This window comes from Asparagus officinalis, chromosome 5 (assembly GCF_001876935.1).
Source record: "Asparagus officinalis chromosome 5, Aspof.V1, whole genome shotgun sequence".
Taxonomy (NCBI): Eukaryota; Viridiplantae; Streptophyta; class Magnoliopsida; order Asparagales; family Asparagaceae; genus Asparagus; species Asparagus officinalis.
Window position 1 is genome coordinate 130,552,259 of NC_033798.1, and position 12,472 is coordinate 130,564,730.

Here is a 12,472-nt window from a genome sequence, read left to right on the forward strand (position 1 = left end):
CATATCTTGATTTGGAGTTATTCTAAATGGATGTTAAAACTGCATTCCTTAACGGAGAGTCGAAGGAAGCGATATATATGCAACAACCTGAAGGTTTTCAGATAAAAGAACAGAAACAAAAAGTTTACAAATTAATAAAATCTCTATATGGTTTAAAATAATCTTCTAGACAAGGATATCTCAAATTTCATGATACAGTCACTAAGCTTTGTTTTATTCAAAATAAATTAAGTAATTGTGTATATGTCTTGAAAAGTAAGAGAAATTTTACTATATTATCCTTATATTTGGATGATATATTGCTCGCTGGAAATTATATGGAAATGTTAAATAAAATCAAGGCAGATCTTAGTGAAATATTTTATAAGAAAGACATGGGAGATGCATCATATATTTTTGGAATTCAAATAATTCGAGATCGAAAGTCTAGCATGCTAAGTTTAAACCAAGAAAATTATTTAAGATCAGTTCCTAAAAGGTTTGGAATGGAGAATTCCAATCCGACGCTAACTCTATTGGTCATGGGAAAGAGATTATGTAAAGAGCAAAGCCCTGGAGAAGGGAAAAAGCCATTAGATGTTTCTTATGTTCAAACAATTGGAAGCTTGATGTACGCAATGTTGTGCACCAGACCTGATATAGCTTATGTTGTAAGTCTATTCAGTCGATATCAAAGTAATCTAGGACCAGCACATTGGAAAGCTGTTAAAAGGATTATGAAGTATATCAAAGGTATATTGACTTATAGATTGGTTTATCAAGCTGATTCGCTTGATCTCTCCTCGGTTAGCCCGATGCTAATTTCGGAGGTGATAAAGATGATGAAAAGTCCAATTCAGGATACTTATTCATCTTTGGAGGAGGAGTTGTTCCTTGGAGTAGCAAAAAACAAGGGTGTGTTACTAGATACACGTAAGAAGCCGAATATATAGCTTGCACTATGGCAACTACACATGATGTCTGGATAAGACGGTTTTTGATTGATCTAGATCTCAATTTGTTAGAAGGGCCTATTGACATTTATTGTGATAATCAAGTAGCGATTAGCTTGATCAATAGTGGCGCGAATAGCTCCAAAGGAAAACACATAGGATCCAGTATCACTATATTCAAGATATTGTAGAAAAGAGAGAAGTTAAAGTGACTTATCTTCCTACTACAGATATGATTGCTGATACTTTGAGAAAATGAATACCATCGAAATCTTTTATTAAACATGTAGGTTTGATGGGACTTAGAAATAAATAAGTTCAAGTAAAATTTTATGAATAATAAAATAAAAGTTACTCTTTACGGATAGTAGAAGTAATGGTAAGTAGAAATATGGATCTCACGGATAGTGGGATTCATATCACTTGGTTTATTTGGTCAAGTGAGAAATGCTATTTTGACTTGGTATTGTGTGACCAAATCAACTATTCTCAGTTGAGAGAATTGTGGGTAAGTGGGTTGTTGAGAGAATCTCTCAAAGAGACAGTAATTGAGGGGGTGGAGATGATGGGTAGCCTCTATAAACAGTCCAGTCTTCTCTTGAGAAGATATAACACAGAAAACCCCATATTCTATCGCCGGAGCCCCCTCAAAGGAAATCTCATCATTTTCTTTCTTCCTCTCTGTTTCGTACAAATTGCAACATAATTCTCAAGGTTCTTTTAGCATTACTGACGTCAACTAGCATATTGCTTAAATTCGACTCTTGTAAATCCTTAAATTCCTACATTTAAGACCCAAATCCAAAATGTACCACATTTCCTAGCATATTGCTTCCGTTCTCGTCCCTGAACCAGAACGAACCCGGTCCCATGCAACTATGCTTACAATCTTGCGTCCAAAGTTTCTGGATCCGCCCCAGCTAGTAAGCAACTAATTGTGATTTTATTGATGAAGCTTCAAATTTTGGGGATTTACTAGAATTTTCATTTCGCCAAAAAAGATTGTTATTTTGAATAAAATCCATTCCAGAGCAGCTATAAGATGTGTTTAGTATATTGATGTAGATGAGACATCTAGAAAAAAAGGAATTTTTGTGTCTCACGGTTTATTTCCAGTTCGATGCCTTTCTTAACGTTATATTAGATATGTATATATATATAAATCTAGAAAGGGAATTTTCAGATAAAATGGTGAGCTTATTTCATGTCTTATGAAGACCACTAAGCAACTAAACGGCGAAAACAATTGTCGATTAAGAAGAAAGCGCAACAAAAGAGGAACTTAACCCGAATGCAGGTGAGCGGAGGCGGCTGGGGAAAATGAGAGGGACTGGATTAAGATGATGATAAGGTGCAGTTTTTTTTAAAAAAATTAATTAATTAATTATTGGGAGAGGGCAAAATCATCCCTTCGCCACTACGGCGTCATTCCCCTATCTTCGTCTTCACTGTAACTAGTGTGAACACCGTGTAAAACACGACATATCTTTTTTTCTCCACTACAATAATCCCGGTTTTAAATGCTACAATATTTTTTGAATTTTTTAAAGTGCTACAGTATCCCGCTTTGCTACAGTGATTTTAAAATGCTATCGTGTTCCCCTGCGTCACAATATTTTTTTTAAAATGCTACTGTACCGTTTCCTGATGCTACCGTAATAACGCTGTAAATGGTACTGTAGCATTACTGTAACATAAATAGTGAATCTTAAATTCTCTCATTTGTATAGAGGAATAGATTAATACATGCAGGTAGGTAGGTTCGTATAAAAAGGGTGGAAAAGGATAGTACCCGATACCTAGAATTGCTAGAACGGGTCGGGTTGGATTGACCCGACCCATCCTTGTTCATTTCGGACTCACGAACGAGGGCTTAGAGGTCGTCTCGCACCTAGGGGTGATAGTTTTTGACCTGACCCATCAACCCGACCCGACCCGACCCGATCCGTTTATATTAGATATGAGTCAAGTTATATGGGTCGGGTGATAAACGGATCAACCCGAACTGACCCGTTTATTAGATGGGTAAGTTAGGGTTGACCCGCCTGACCCGTGTAACACAAAGAGCTCACCCGTATAAGCGCATAACACCGCGACCGAAAATATCAGACCATCACATTCCTTCGTCTAGCAACTCGTCCTCTCTTCGTCTCTCATAAACCAAACCCTAGATTTTCCATCTGCGTGCGGCGGCGAGCGGCGAGCGGCAGCGAGGAGCGAGCGGCGGCGATAGGCGAGAGGTGACGGCGAGCGGCGTCGTTTCATCAAAAGTGACGACGAGTGACGGCGAGCGACGAGCGGCGACAAACGGCGAGCTCGATCCTCTCTGTAAGTTCTCATCTCTCTAAGCTTCATCAAAATTAGGTTTCTTTCATTTTGCTCAAGTTTCTTTAAATTAATTTGATTCAAGCTCAAATGTTACGTTTCCAGAGTTGATCATTGGCTTTCATATAAATTAATTTGATCATAGATAATCTATTCCTCTTTCTAAGGTTTCATTCATGCTCATTTATTGCCCAATTTGTGATCTGTTGAATTTTGGGGAGTCTATGATCTAGTGATTCTTTTCGTACCATATATTGTTCTTTTCGTATTTTTAATTTTCAGAAACAGCCTACGAAACAAGCACACGGCACTAATTTTTCAGTTAGTTAAGACAATTTGACATGATTAATGGCTGAGTTGAGGGAAAACTATATTTATTCATTAGATAAGTATATATGTGTGAAGACTTTGACCTGGTTCTCTTGTCTTAAAGTACTATTTCTTCATGTTGAAGCTGGTAAAGGGTAGTTGGTGGAAGATATATGATTTAAGCTGGTAAAGGGTAGTTGGCAGATAGACCCTCTGTACTACTGCCAAATTGCCTGTACTTCCATTGTTGCAAATAGACTCCTAGATTGTCTTTTTTTTATGCGTATGTATGTAGAATGACATTTTAATCTCTTTTATACAGATAATTATTGTTTACTTAAAGGGTTGCTGGAGCTAGTCTTATTTTAGCAATTTTAATTGAGTTGTGTGCAGAATTTAAGCCCAAGTCCTTGCATTAACCAACTGGAGAAAAGTTGGTGCTGTCCTGAATATGCATATTTAGTTTTCAGACCTGGAAAATTTGGTGTTTTATTCTGTGTCAACATCTACTTTTTCTGGATTTCATTATCAATTTAATATTCAAGAAGCAAAGGAGAAAGGAAATGCCATTGTTTGTATTCTCTGTTTGTCTTACTCTTTCAGTTTCAGTTTCAGTATTTGGTGGAGAAAATCACTTAAAAGAGTAACCCGTTTAATATTCAAGAAGCAAAGGAGAATGCCATTGTTTGAAAGAATTTCACTTAAATGTTTAGTATTCTCTACCATTTGGGTTAATATGGGTTGGGTCGGGTAACCCGTTTAATAAACGGGTCGGATTGCATTGACCCATTTATTAAACGGGTCAGTCGGGTCGGGTCACACTTATACGGCTCCGGTCAAATTTTATACGGGTCGGGTCGGGTCAGGTCGACCCGTTTGCCACCCCTGCTCGCACCCGCAGAGAGAGGGAGAGGGGGGTTGAGAGAGGTAGAAGAGGTGCGCAACGATCTCAACCTTCTTCTTTTTTTTTAATTTAAATCATGTAATATTATGTACAAATTGAAACTCTGATTGCCTTCATTTTTATTATTTTTTTTTCTGATGCTCCGAAAAACGATGAAATTAGAGACCTAGCTTCGTGCAAAAAAGGAAAAAGCAAAAAATCGAGAGGAGAAGAAGGAAGATGGTGGTACGGATTAGGCTGTCGAGATTCGGGTGCAAGAACAAGCCCTTCTACAGGGTCATGGCGGCCGACAGCAGATCTCCGAGGGACGGCAAGCATCTCGAAGTCCTCGGCTACTACAATCCCCTCCCTGGTACTCTTTTATCATTTTATTTGGATGGATCCTAGGGTTTTTTTTATTTTTATTTTTTGGGTGTTTGTTCTAAAAATTTGATCTTGCTGTTTATTTGATTCCTGTTTCAGGTCAGGATGGTGGAAAGCGAATGGGGCTGAATTTTGATAGGGTGAAGTGAGTGATCTCCCTTTTCTCCTTCATTTTTTTGACTATTTGCTTCAACATTTCAGTTTTTTTATTTGTTTAAATAACCGCTGTATGAAAAAGCTTTATTAGAGCTAGAATTTGAATAATATGACGTGTCCCCTTTGAAATTACTGGACCTGCAAACTCTTTACTCTTGTCAATGCTCTTTATAAATTTTGCTAAAACATGGGGGAAAAAGAGTTGGTGGAATGTCGATCTAGTTTACTCCTAAAGACTAGAGCATTAAACTTGGTGTATCTGGTCTTCTCATCGGTTAAGGGCTCTGTTTATTTTCCATTTGTGTCGGATAAGTTGGATACTAAAGTGAAATAAAAAGTGATAAGTGAAGGAAGCTAAACTCCCTCCCCTTGGGAAGAGTTGGTGCCATGACGTACCTGAAACTAGATTTAATTGAGAACAGGTGAAGACTGTAGATGCCTGGGTTTAGTAATATTTTTGTCGGGAAAATTAAGGATCGGATCTGAATCTCAGTGGGAGAACCACAGCCAACCAGTGATTTTCCTGTATCGATACTTTTGTACATTAACATCCATCCACGCAGATCACTTCTAATAAGAACCGCCTACTCAACAATCTCTACGGTATGAGGAGCACCACACCCTTACTTTGGAACACATTTTTTAAGTGTTTATCCAAAAATATCTAGAATCGTGTCACCCCGTACACTACCCAGGAACTCACACAGAAAAACTACTGGTTTTTCCCCTCCTTTTGCTGCAAATGTCATGTTTATGACTGAAACAGAAAGTCGAAGCAAAGCCACAATTCTTTAGGAGACCCCTCATGCGTAATTCCAGTAATTACATTTGGCATATCAGGAAGTCATGTGTGGAATTGATGTTTTCATCATAGAATTGTTAAAAGCGTGGCCTATTGAGGGTTTTTTGGACATTAATCAGTTAAAGGTTCTCCAGCATAGTTTATTTGGTTGAGGAATCTACATCTAGAAATTAGATTGTATACACCAGTTATCTTCTACAGTTATTTTTCATTGAGTGGTCTCGTTGCTTTGTTTTTATGCCGGAAATTTGGCATCAAAACGCAGCATGTCATGTTGACAATTAAAGGTAGTGAAGTCATATATGGAGCCTTCTTTGTATATGTTTGTGCTTCATAACCTGCCAGCAGACTTAAAATGGAAGAAAGTCTGTGATGGGATCGATGGCTGTATCTCAATCTCTTCTAATCATACTTCTGAGTAAACAAGGGATATAAAATGCACCAGAAAAATAATTAACATTTCATATTCGAGAAACAGATTTGATTAAACTCGATTTTCCCCTAGAGATGTGTCCTCCTTGAGTGTTACAAATCTTATACACCCTAGTTATGTATGCAAACCTTAAGGCAACTAAAATGTGCAATTGTCTTCAGATTGTGGTAATACAACTGATACATAGTCGATTCAATAGTCTCCACTTGGCTCATCTGGTCTCTTACGCATAGGCATGATTTGTTGTATATACTATACTAGGGGTTATGTTAGACAAGTTATCTGTAGTATATCGATGATTGTAAATGTTTATGACGGTGCTTATTATGAAGAAGATCTGTTGTTGGTGCTTCTCTAAAGAATTGTTAAGATAGAGAGTAGCTGGTAGTGCTTTCTAATATTTCCTTTATACTGAAATTCTATTATCTGTCCTCTAATTATATGTCAAGAAACATCTAGCCCCAGAAAAGTATGATTCATGTTCTCTGTCTGTGGAAGCTTATATCTTTTCCTCCCAAGGATAAGCTCAACTTCCCGTCTATGAGTGGTTACTTAAAGGCTTCCTTTTTTGCAAAAAATTTAAACACTGCTGACTGTTATGGTTAATGCGGCAATTGATTATTATTTAAATTTGTAGAGTGCTTGGATATTGCATCAAGAAGTATATTTCTTTGTTGAATTTGAGCAACTAGAACACGTGTTTCAAGTTCTGAATCTCATAATTGCTTTCAATTTATGGTCATTAAATAATATCATGATTGCTTGAATGTCACATCTTCTGCCTCCTGGTACCCTAAACTTTGAAGTCTATTCCTAAATTTAATTGTTAAATGCTTATATAAAATCTGAATCTAGAACTCAACCTAAAGATACTACAAAAGATGGTAATATTTTGCATCGTGGCTAGGGGATATTGTGCTGTTGACGATTGGGGATAGATTATGTAGGCTTCTTATCTGGTTTTAGTATGGAGTTGAACTTGGAGGTGAATATATGTAATTTTCTCTGAACTCTATATTTTGTTGCTTTCTGGTAGAACTGAAAAATATAACATTTAACCTATGTGGATAGTCAACATGAAATTCCTGTATTTTCCTTTTTCACCCAAGTGAAATTTTGTTTTCTGGAAGGCTTAGTTTTTAGGCATTTTCCCCTAGAACCGATATTTTAAACAATGGAAAAGATATAGCATCTCAAAAAGACAAAAACTTAATGCTTTGATTAACATTAACAGAGACCTCTGCGATTTAAGTGCTTGTCCCATTTGTTTGAAATTAGTAGATGCCTCACTTCAGGTAATACCGTAATAGGCAAGAGTTGGATGTACCATTGCAGGAAATGTTTGTTGTGGGATGATGTACAAGTGAAGGTTGTTTCTTTAAAATCATTGATCATTAATGTTATCTTGTACCTACCTAATTATTCGGTATATATGATTGTGCATTCATTTGTAAGAATAATTGTTGGTTAACAAATTTGCTTTTTACGTTGAAAACATACATCTTATGGAACTTGGGAAGATGTGAGAGAGAATATGATGGAGAAGATGATATTGCACAGTTGACAACAAAGCAGAGAAAGACATCTAGCTCTGATGGCTTTCGGTATCCTTTCTTTCTTCTCATCACTTCCTAATCAAAAACAGTAAGGTTTATATTCATCAGTTGCATGTTGCAGAAGTTCATAACTCATGAATCCTAGGCTATGTTGCACTGGTATTTATTGAGTAGATTATATATATTGGGAAACCTAAGCAATCCTTTAAAATCATACTTCTTGTATTTGTTGAGTAGATTATATATTCATCAGTTGCATTTTAACTAGAGACCTAAGCAATCCTTTATAATCATACTTCTGGACTTGGCTGGCTATGGCTGAAATGAGCCGACCCATGTCAAGCAAGTTGCAGGAAGTTGACGTGACGTGTAAGATATATGTCCATGAATGAGTATGATGATTTTTAACCGCAACATGTATTATGTAATTGAGTATATGTCTGAATCTATGTATGCTTATCCAAGGAGCGTCAGAGTCAGACATGGATAAGGGAGCCCAAACGAGGTGTGGGGGTAACCTAGGATTACTCGTGTAAATTGGAGACGAAAAAGAAAAAGATGGGGCCTTTTGTCCAAAATCTTCTCTCTCATTTGGATTCGTGCATTTTCTGTGTGAACGTATTTTAGTAATACTAGTTGGTCTTTTTATATTTTTCTTGCTTATGACTGCGACGGATCAATGCTATGATGGTGTAATGCGCTTCCTATTTTTATAGTGCTTGCTTTAACCTTACATGTTTGAAATGACAACAGCAGAGATCTTTTATATGACCTGTTTAGAGTGATGAAATATAGTGTACAGTATAGAATTATTCATTGAAATATGTTACGGCAGAGAGTAGTTTAATTGCTCTTTTTAGCGATTGGATTGATAGTGAGGTTCAATTGTATCCTTCTAACAAAACACATTGTTAAAATGAATGGGTATGCAGGTATTGGCTATCCGTTGGTGCACAACCATCAGATCCGGCCCAACGCATCCTCTTCAGGGCTGGCCTCCTGCCTCCCCCTCCCATGCTTGCTATGGCCCACAAAGGTGGGCCCCGTGATACCCGAACCATTGATCCTATGACTGGCCGTTGCTTGAAGCCAGAGAGCGATGAAGCTGATGAGCAACCGAATGAGAAAGATGAGGAACAGGGTGAAGATGCTGCTGAGAGCTGAATCGTTCAAGGAGGAACGATCGTCTTTAAGACCCATTAACATCATATGCTGCTGAGGGTACATTTTAAGTGTGTTGAGATGTGTTTCATTATGGAGTTTGGTCTTGAAAATCTCAGTTTTGATGTGATTTATGAAGTTAAAAAGCTGGTCAGCTCTCAGTATTTTGAGCTTCTGCCCCTACTTTGAGATGTTCCATATTCTGAAGAGCAGCTTCTTGCAAGCTGACTGTTACAATTAGTAATCCGATACAATCAATAATGTAGTAGGACGATATGCCTTGAACTTTCATCTTATTAATGAACCAGATTTTAGTACGTGCATTCTCCGCGTAAATCATCACTTACCAAATGATGTAAATGTGGATATCAAACAGTAATCTGTTATTGTCAGTCAGAAAAATGCCGCCACGCTCCAAATCAGCACATTTAAGCTCTTGACACCCTCATACAAACATGAGACATGGACTGACTGTACTCAAAACAAAAAAAGAAACATACTTGCATTGGACAATTTTTTTTTTTTGAACTATAAAATTTTACGGGAGTTGAACTCCCGTGAAGTTTAGCAGATCTACTAGACTTCACGGGCCCGTGAAAGTTTCGGAAAAAAATTTCAAAAACCTAACTGATTTCAGCGCTGAGGCTGAAATCAGGTCTGTTTTTGCAATTTTTTTTTGAATGGGGAGTTTTTTGGAAATAAAAGCCTAAATGGGTCGGTTTTAAAAATTGTCCAAAAAAATAAACACCCAAACTGTTTGATTCGGGTCCGATCTCGAATAAACCGGGTCGTTTTTCGGCCCGACCCGAACCGGTCCAACTGGGGTTTTAACGGGGTTCAGAGGGCGCACTCGCAGAGAGGACAGCGAGCTAGGAGGCAAATCGATCAGGTCAGCCCCTTCCCCTCATCAAGAACCAAAGAAGAAAGAGGAGGAGTGAGAAAATGGCGGTAAAGATTAGGCTGGCGAGGTACGGGTGCAAGCACAGGCCCTGCTATCGATTGGTGGCGGCCGAGAGCAGGACCCGGAGAGATGGCAAGCACCTTGAAATTGTTGGCCACTACTCCCCTCTCCCTGGTAATAACAATTTTATTCTAACTAACCCTACTTTCTTTTTTTACCCAATTTACTAATTCTTCTCTTCAGATTTTTTTTTTTATTGTGGCTCTGGTTTTTTACCCTAGCCAAGTTTCTGATCTCGCTGACGGTGGCGGGATTCTATCTTGGGGCGGTGCCAAAAAAACCCAAGATACGTAGGACGGTTTCTTTCGATATCAGACCCCTTAAACCTTTGGTTTCGAAATTGGTCCCTAATCATAGAAAATCATCGAAATGATATTAGGTCCATGAGAGCTTGGGGACCTAATTCCAGTCTCAATGATTTTGAGGGTTAATTTTTAAGGACAAAAGAGACCCATTTGTGAACTTAATCCCAAAAAAGGACCTCATTCAAACAAAATTACTAAAACCGACCTGGATTCAGCCTCAACGTTAAAACCAGGTCGGTTTTTTAAAAAAAAATTCCAAAAACTTCACAGGAGTTCAACTCCCGTGAAGTTTCGGATTTTTTTTTCTTTCAAAAACCGACCTGGTTTTAGCGCTGAGGCTGAAACCAGATCGGTTTTTGTAATTTTGTTTGAATGAGGTCGTTTTTTGGGAATAAAAGTCTAAATGGGTCTCTTTTAAAAATTTGTCCTAATTTTTAAATAGCTTAAGAAGATGGGGGTACCTAATAGCAATTTCAGTGGGTGGGGAACTAATTTCAAAATAATAAGGATTAAGGAGACCAATAGGCACGATTTTTATTTATTTATCTTATTCTTTATTTATTATTTGTTTTTTAATTTTTTTTTTAAAAAATTTGGGTTGGGGTGGGGAGCAAGGCATCCCCCCACCCATGAACGTGGCATTCTCCTCCGGTGCTTGTCGATGATCATGATTTACATTGTGTTATGTTATATGATCAAAGATGCTTGTTTCAGGAAAGGATGGTGAAAAGCAACTGGGGCTGAAGTTTGACAGGGTGGAGTAAGTTCCTTCCTTGACTTGATTAGTTTCTTTGGAAACTTGATTTTGTTATGTTGTTTGAGCTACTATTCAACATGCCTTGTCCTTTAACCAAAAATGTATCATGTATGGGACAGAAGATCCAGATTATCCGTGAGACTGGAAACGCTCATCTTATTCCAAATGATCCTAGAAAGATAATGTCGCCCTTCGACTTCAGTGTCAATTATCCGTCTGAAGTTGTTGTCATAGGCCTCACAACCATGTCCATTTTCATGTTGGCAGAAGATCAAATTAAACTACGGAACCAGTAATTACATGGTTCTTTATTACATAAAAGAACTTAGCATTCATGTCTATAATACACTACTCTATCACAGTATCACAAATTTTGAAGGATCTGTGTAGTATATATCGGTTTATCAAACATGAAATATGATTTGTTAGATTACCGAATAACATGAAAACCTAAATAAGGAAAGATGTCGCTTCGCATATTCTAGAAAACATAAAAAGTAACATTTATTTGTTGCTTATGGGCACAAAATGGAGATGCATAAAACTTCACCTTATTGGGGCATCAATTCTACTGTCCTATATTTTTCTTTGAAACAAATGGACTTTTTTGTTTTCTTGGAAGCAAATGCGTAGTATACAGCGGTTAATTAATTCTACTTTCCTAATATTGTGGATGTAGCAGCATTTTTTTGTTTGGTAAAGCATCATAATGGATTGGACGGATAATTGTTTCACATATAGCTTATGTTTTTCATATTTTACTGGCTACTGTGGAGTAAAATGGCTACTGTGGAGTAAAACACACCAGATATATTATGAAGATGTGTAGGATATTGTTTATGTTGGAAAGTTAAATCTGTGGATTGAGTGGGGATTGATGAGAGATTAGGGTTTGTTGATCTCCTTTGATGTCTGATCGGGTTGGGAAAGGCAGATCCCTGCACAGGCAACAGATGTTAGAAGCCCAGGAGGAGGCTTCCTCCGGCGTGCCCTCCAACGCTCAAGTCAATGATTGATAGAATTGATATGAAGAAAAGTTCAAGACTAAGTTTAGGGAGGTCTAGAGTCTTCATACCTGAGAATGGTGAGGATCTCTCATGTTCATGAGAGATATCAAGGGCAGATTGGTAATCTGACTTAGCCGGCGGAAATGGTGTTTTGTTTATGCTTTACACCTGTCAACAACTAGTTGCGCAAATTCGGGAGAGTCGTCCATATCACATTTAATGTGATGGTGACAGAATGACGGGGAGCGGGCACCATCTGAGGAGTCATTATTATATCTGACCCGCATTTAATACGATAGCGATTGGGTGGTGTGTCGACTCCCGAAAAGTCATCATCACGCTTGGCCACGTATTAAATGCGGGCGTCTTTGACGAGGCGGTCGGACACCCCCCTGTCTCGTGACAAGTACTTTTGGGCAGAGTTTGACTTGAAGATGCCTCCCGACCCGGACTAGGATTGTCAGAGGGGTTGGCCAATGCGGTCGGATTGTGGCTATGGAT

The 12,472-nt window shown here is 38.0% G+C and overlaps 2 protein-coding genes across 3 annotated transcripts in view; both read left to right on the forward strand.

Annotated features, from left to right (window-relative positions):
* Positions 3,111 to 9,264, forward strand: LOC109841384 (30S ribosomal protein S16-2, chloroplastic/mitochondrial-like). 2 transcript variants are annotated; one of them, XM_020410329.1, is made up of 4 exons: positions 3,111 to 3,260; positions 4,633 to 4,822; positions 4,933 to 4,978; positions 8,713 to 9,264. In XM_020410329.1, exons 2-4 carry the CDS (start codon positions 4,690 to 4,692, stop codon positions 8,942 to 8,944), a joined length of 411 nt encoding a protein of 136 aa, XP_020265918.1. In that variant the 5' UTR covers positions 3,111 to 3,260; positions 4,633 to 4,689; the 3' UTR covers positions 8,945 to 9,264. The 2 variants fall into 2 exon arrangements, with proteins under 2 accessions (XP_020265918.1, XP_020265919.1); XM_020410330.1 differs by lacking the exon at positions 3,111 to 3,260 and adding an exon at positions 4,176 to 4,502.
* Positions 9,791 to 12,472, forward strand: part of LOC109841385 (30S ribosomal protein S16-2, chloroplastic/mitochondrial-like) — a 3,661-nt gene continuing 979 nt past the window's right edge. The window contains exons 1-2 of the mRNA XM_020410332.1: positions 9,791 to 10,016; positions 10,922 to 10,967. Coding sequence (XP_020265921.1) covers positions 9,884 to 10,016; positions 10,922 to 10,967 — 179 coding nt within the window. The 5' untranslated portion in view covers positions 9,791 to 9,883. The remainder of the gene's footprint in view (positions 10,017 to 10,921; positions 10,968 to 12,472) is intronic.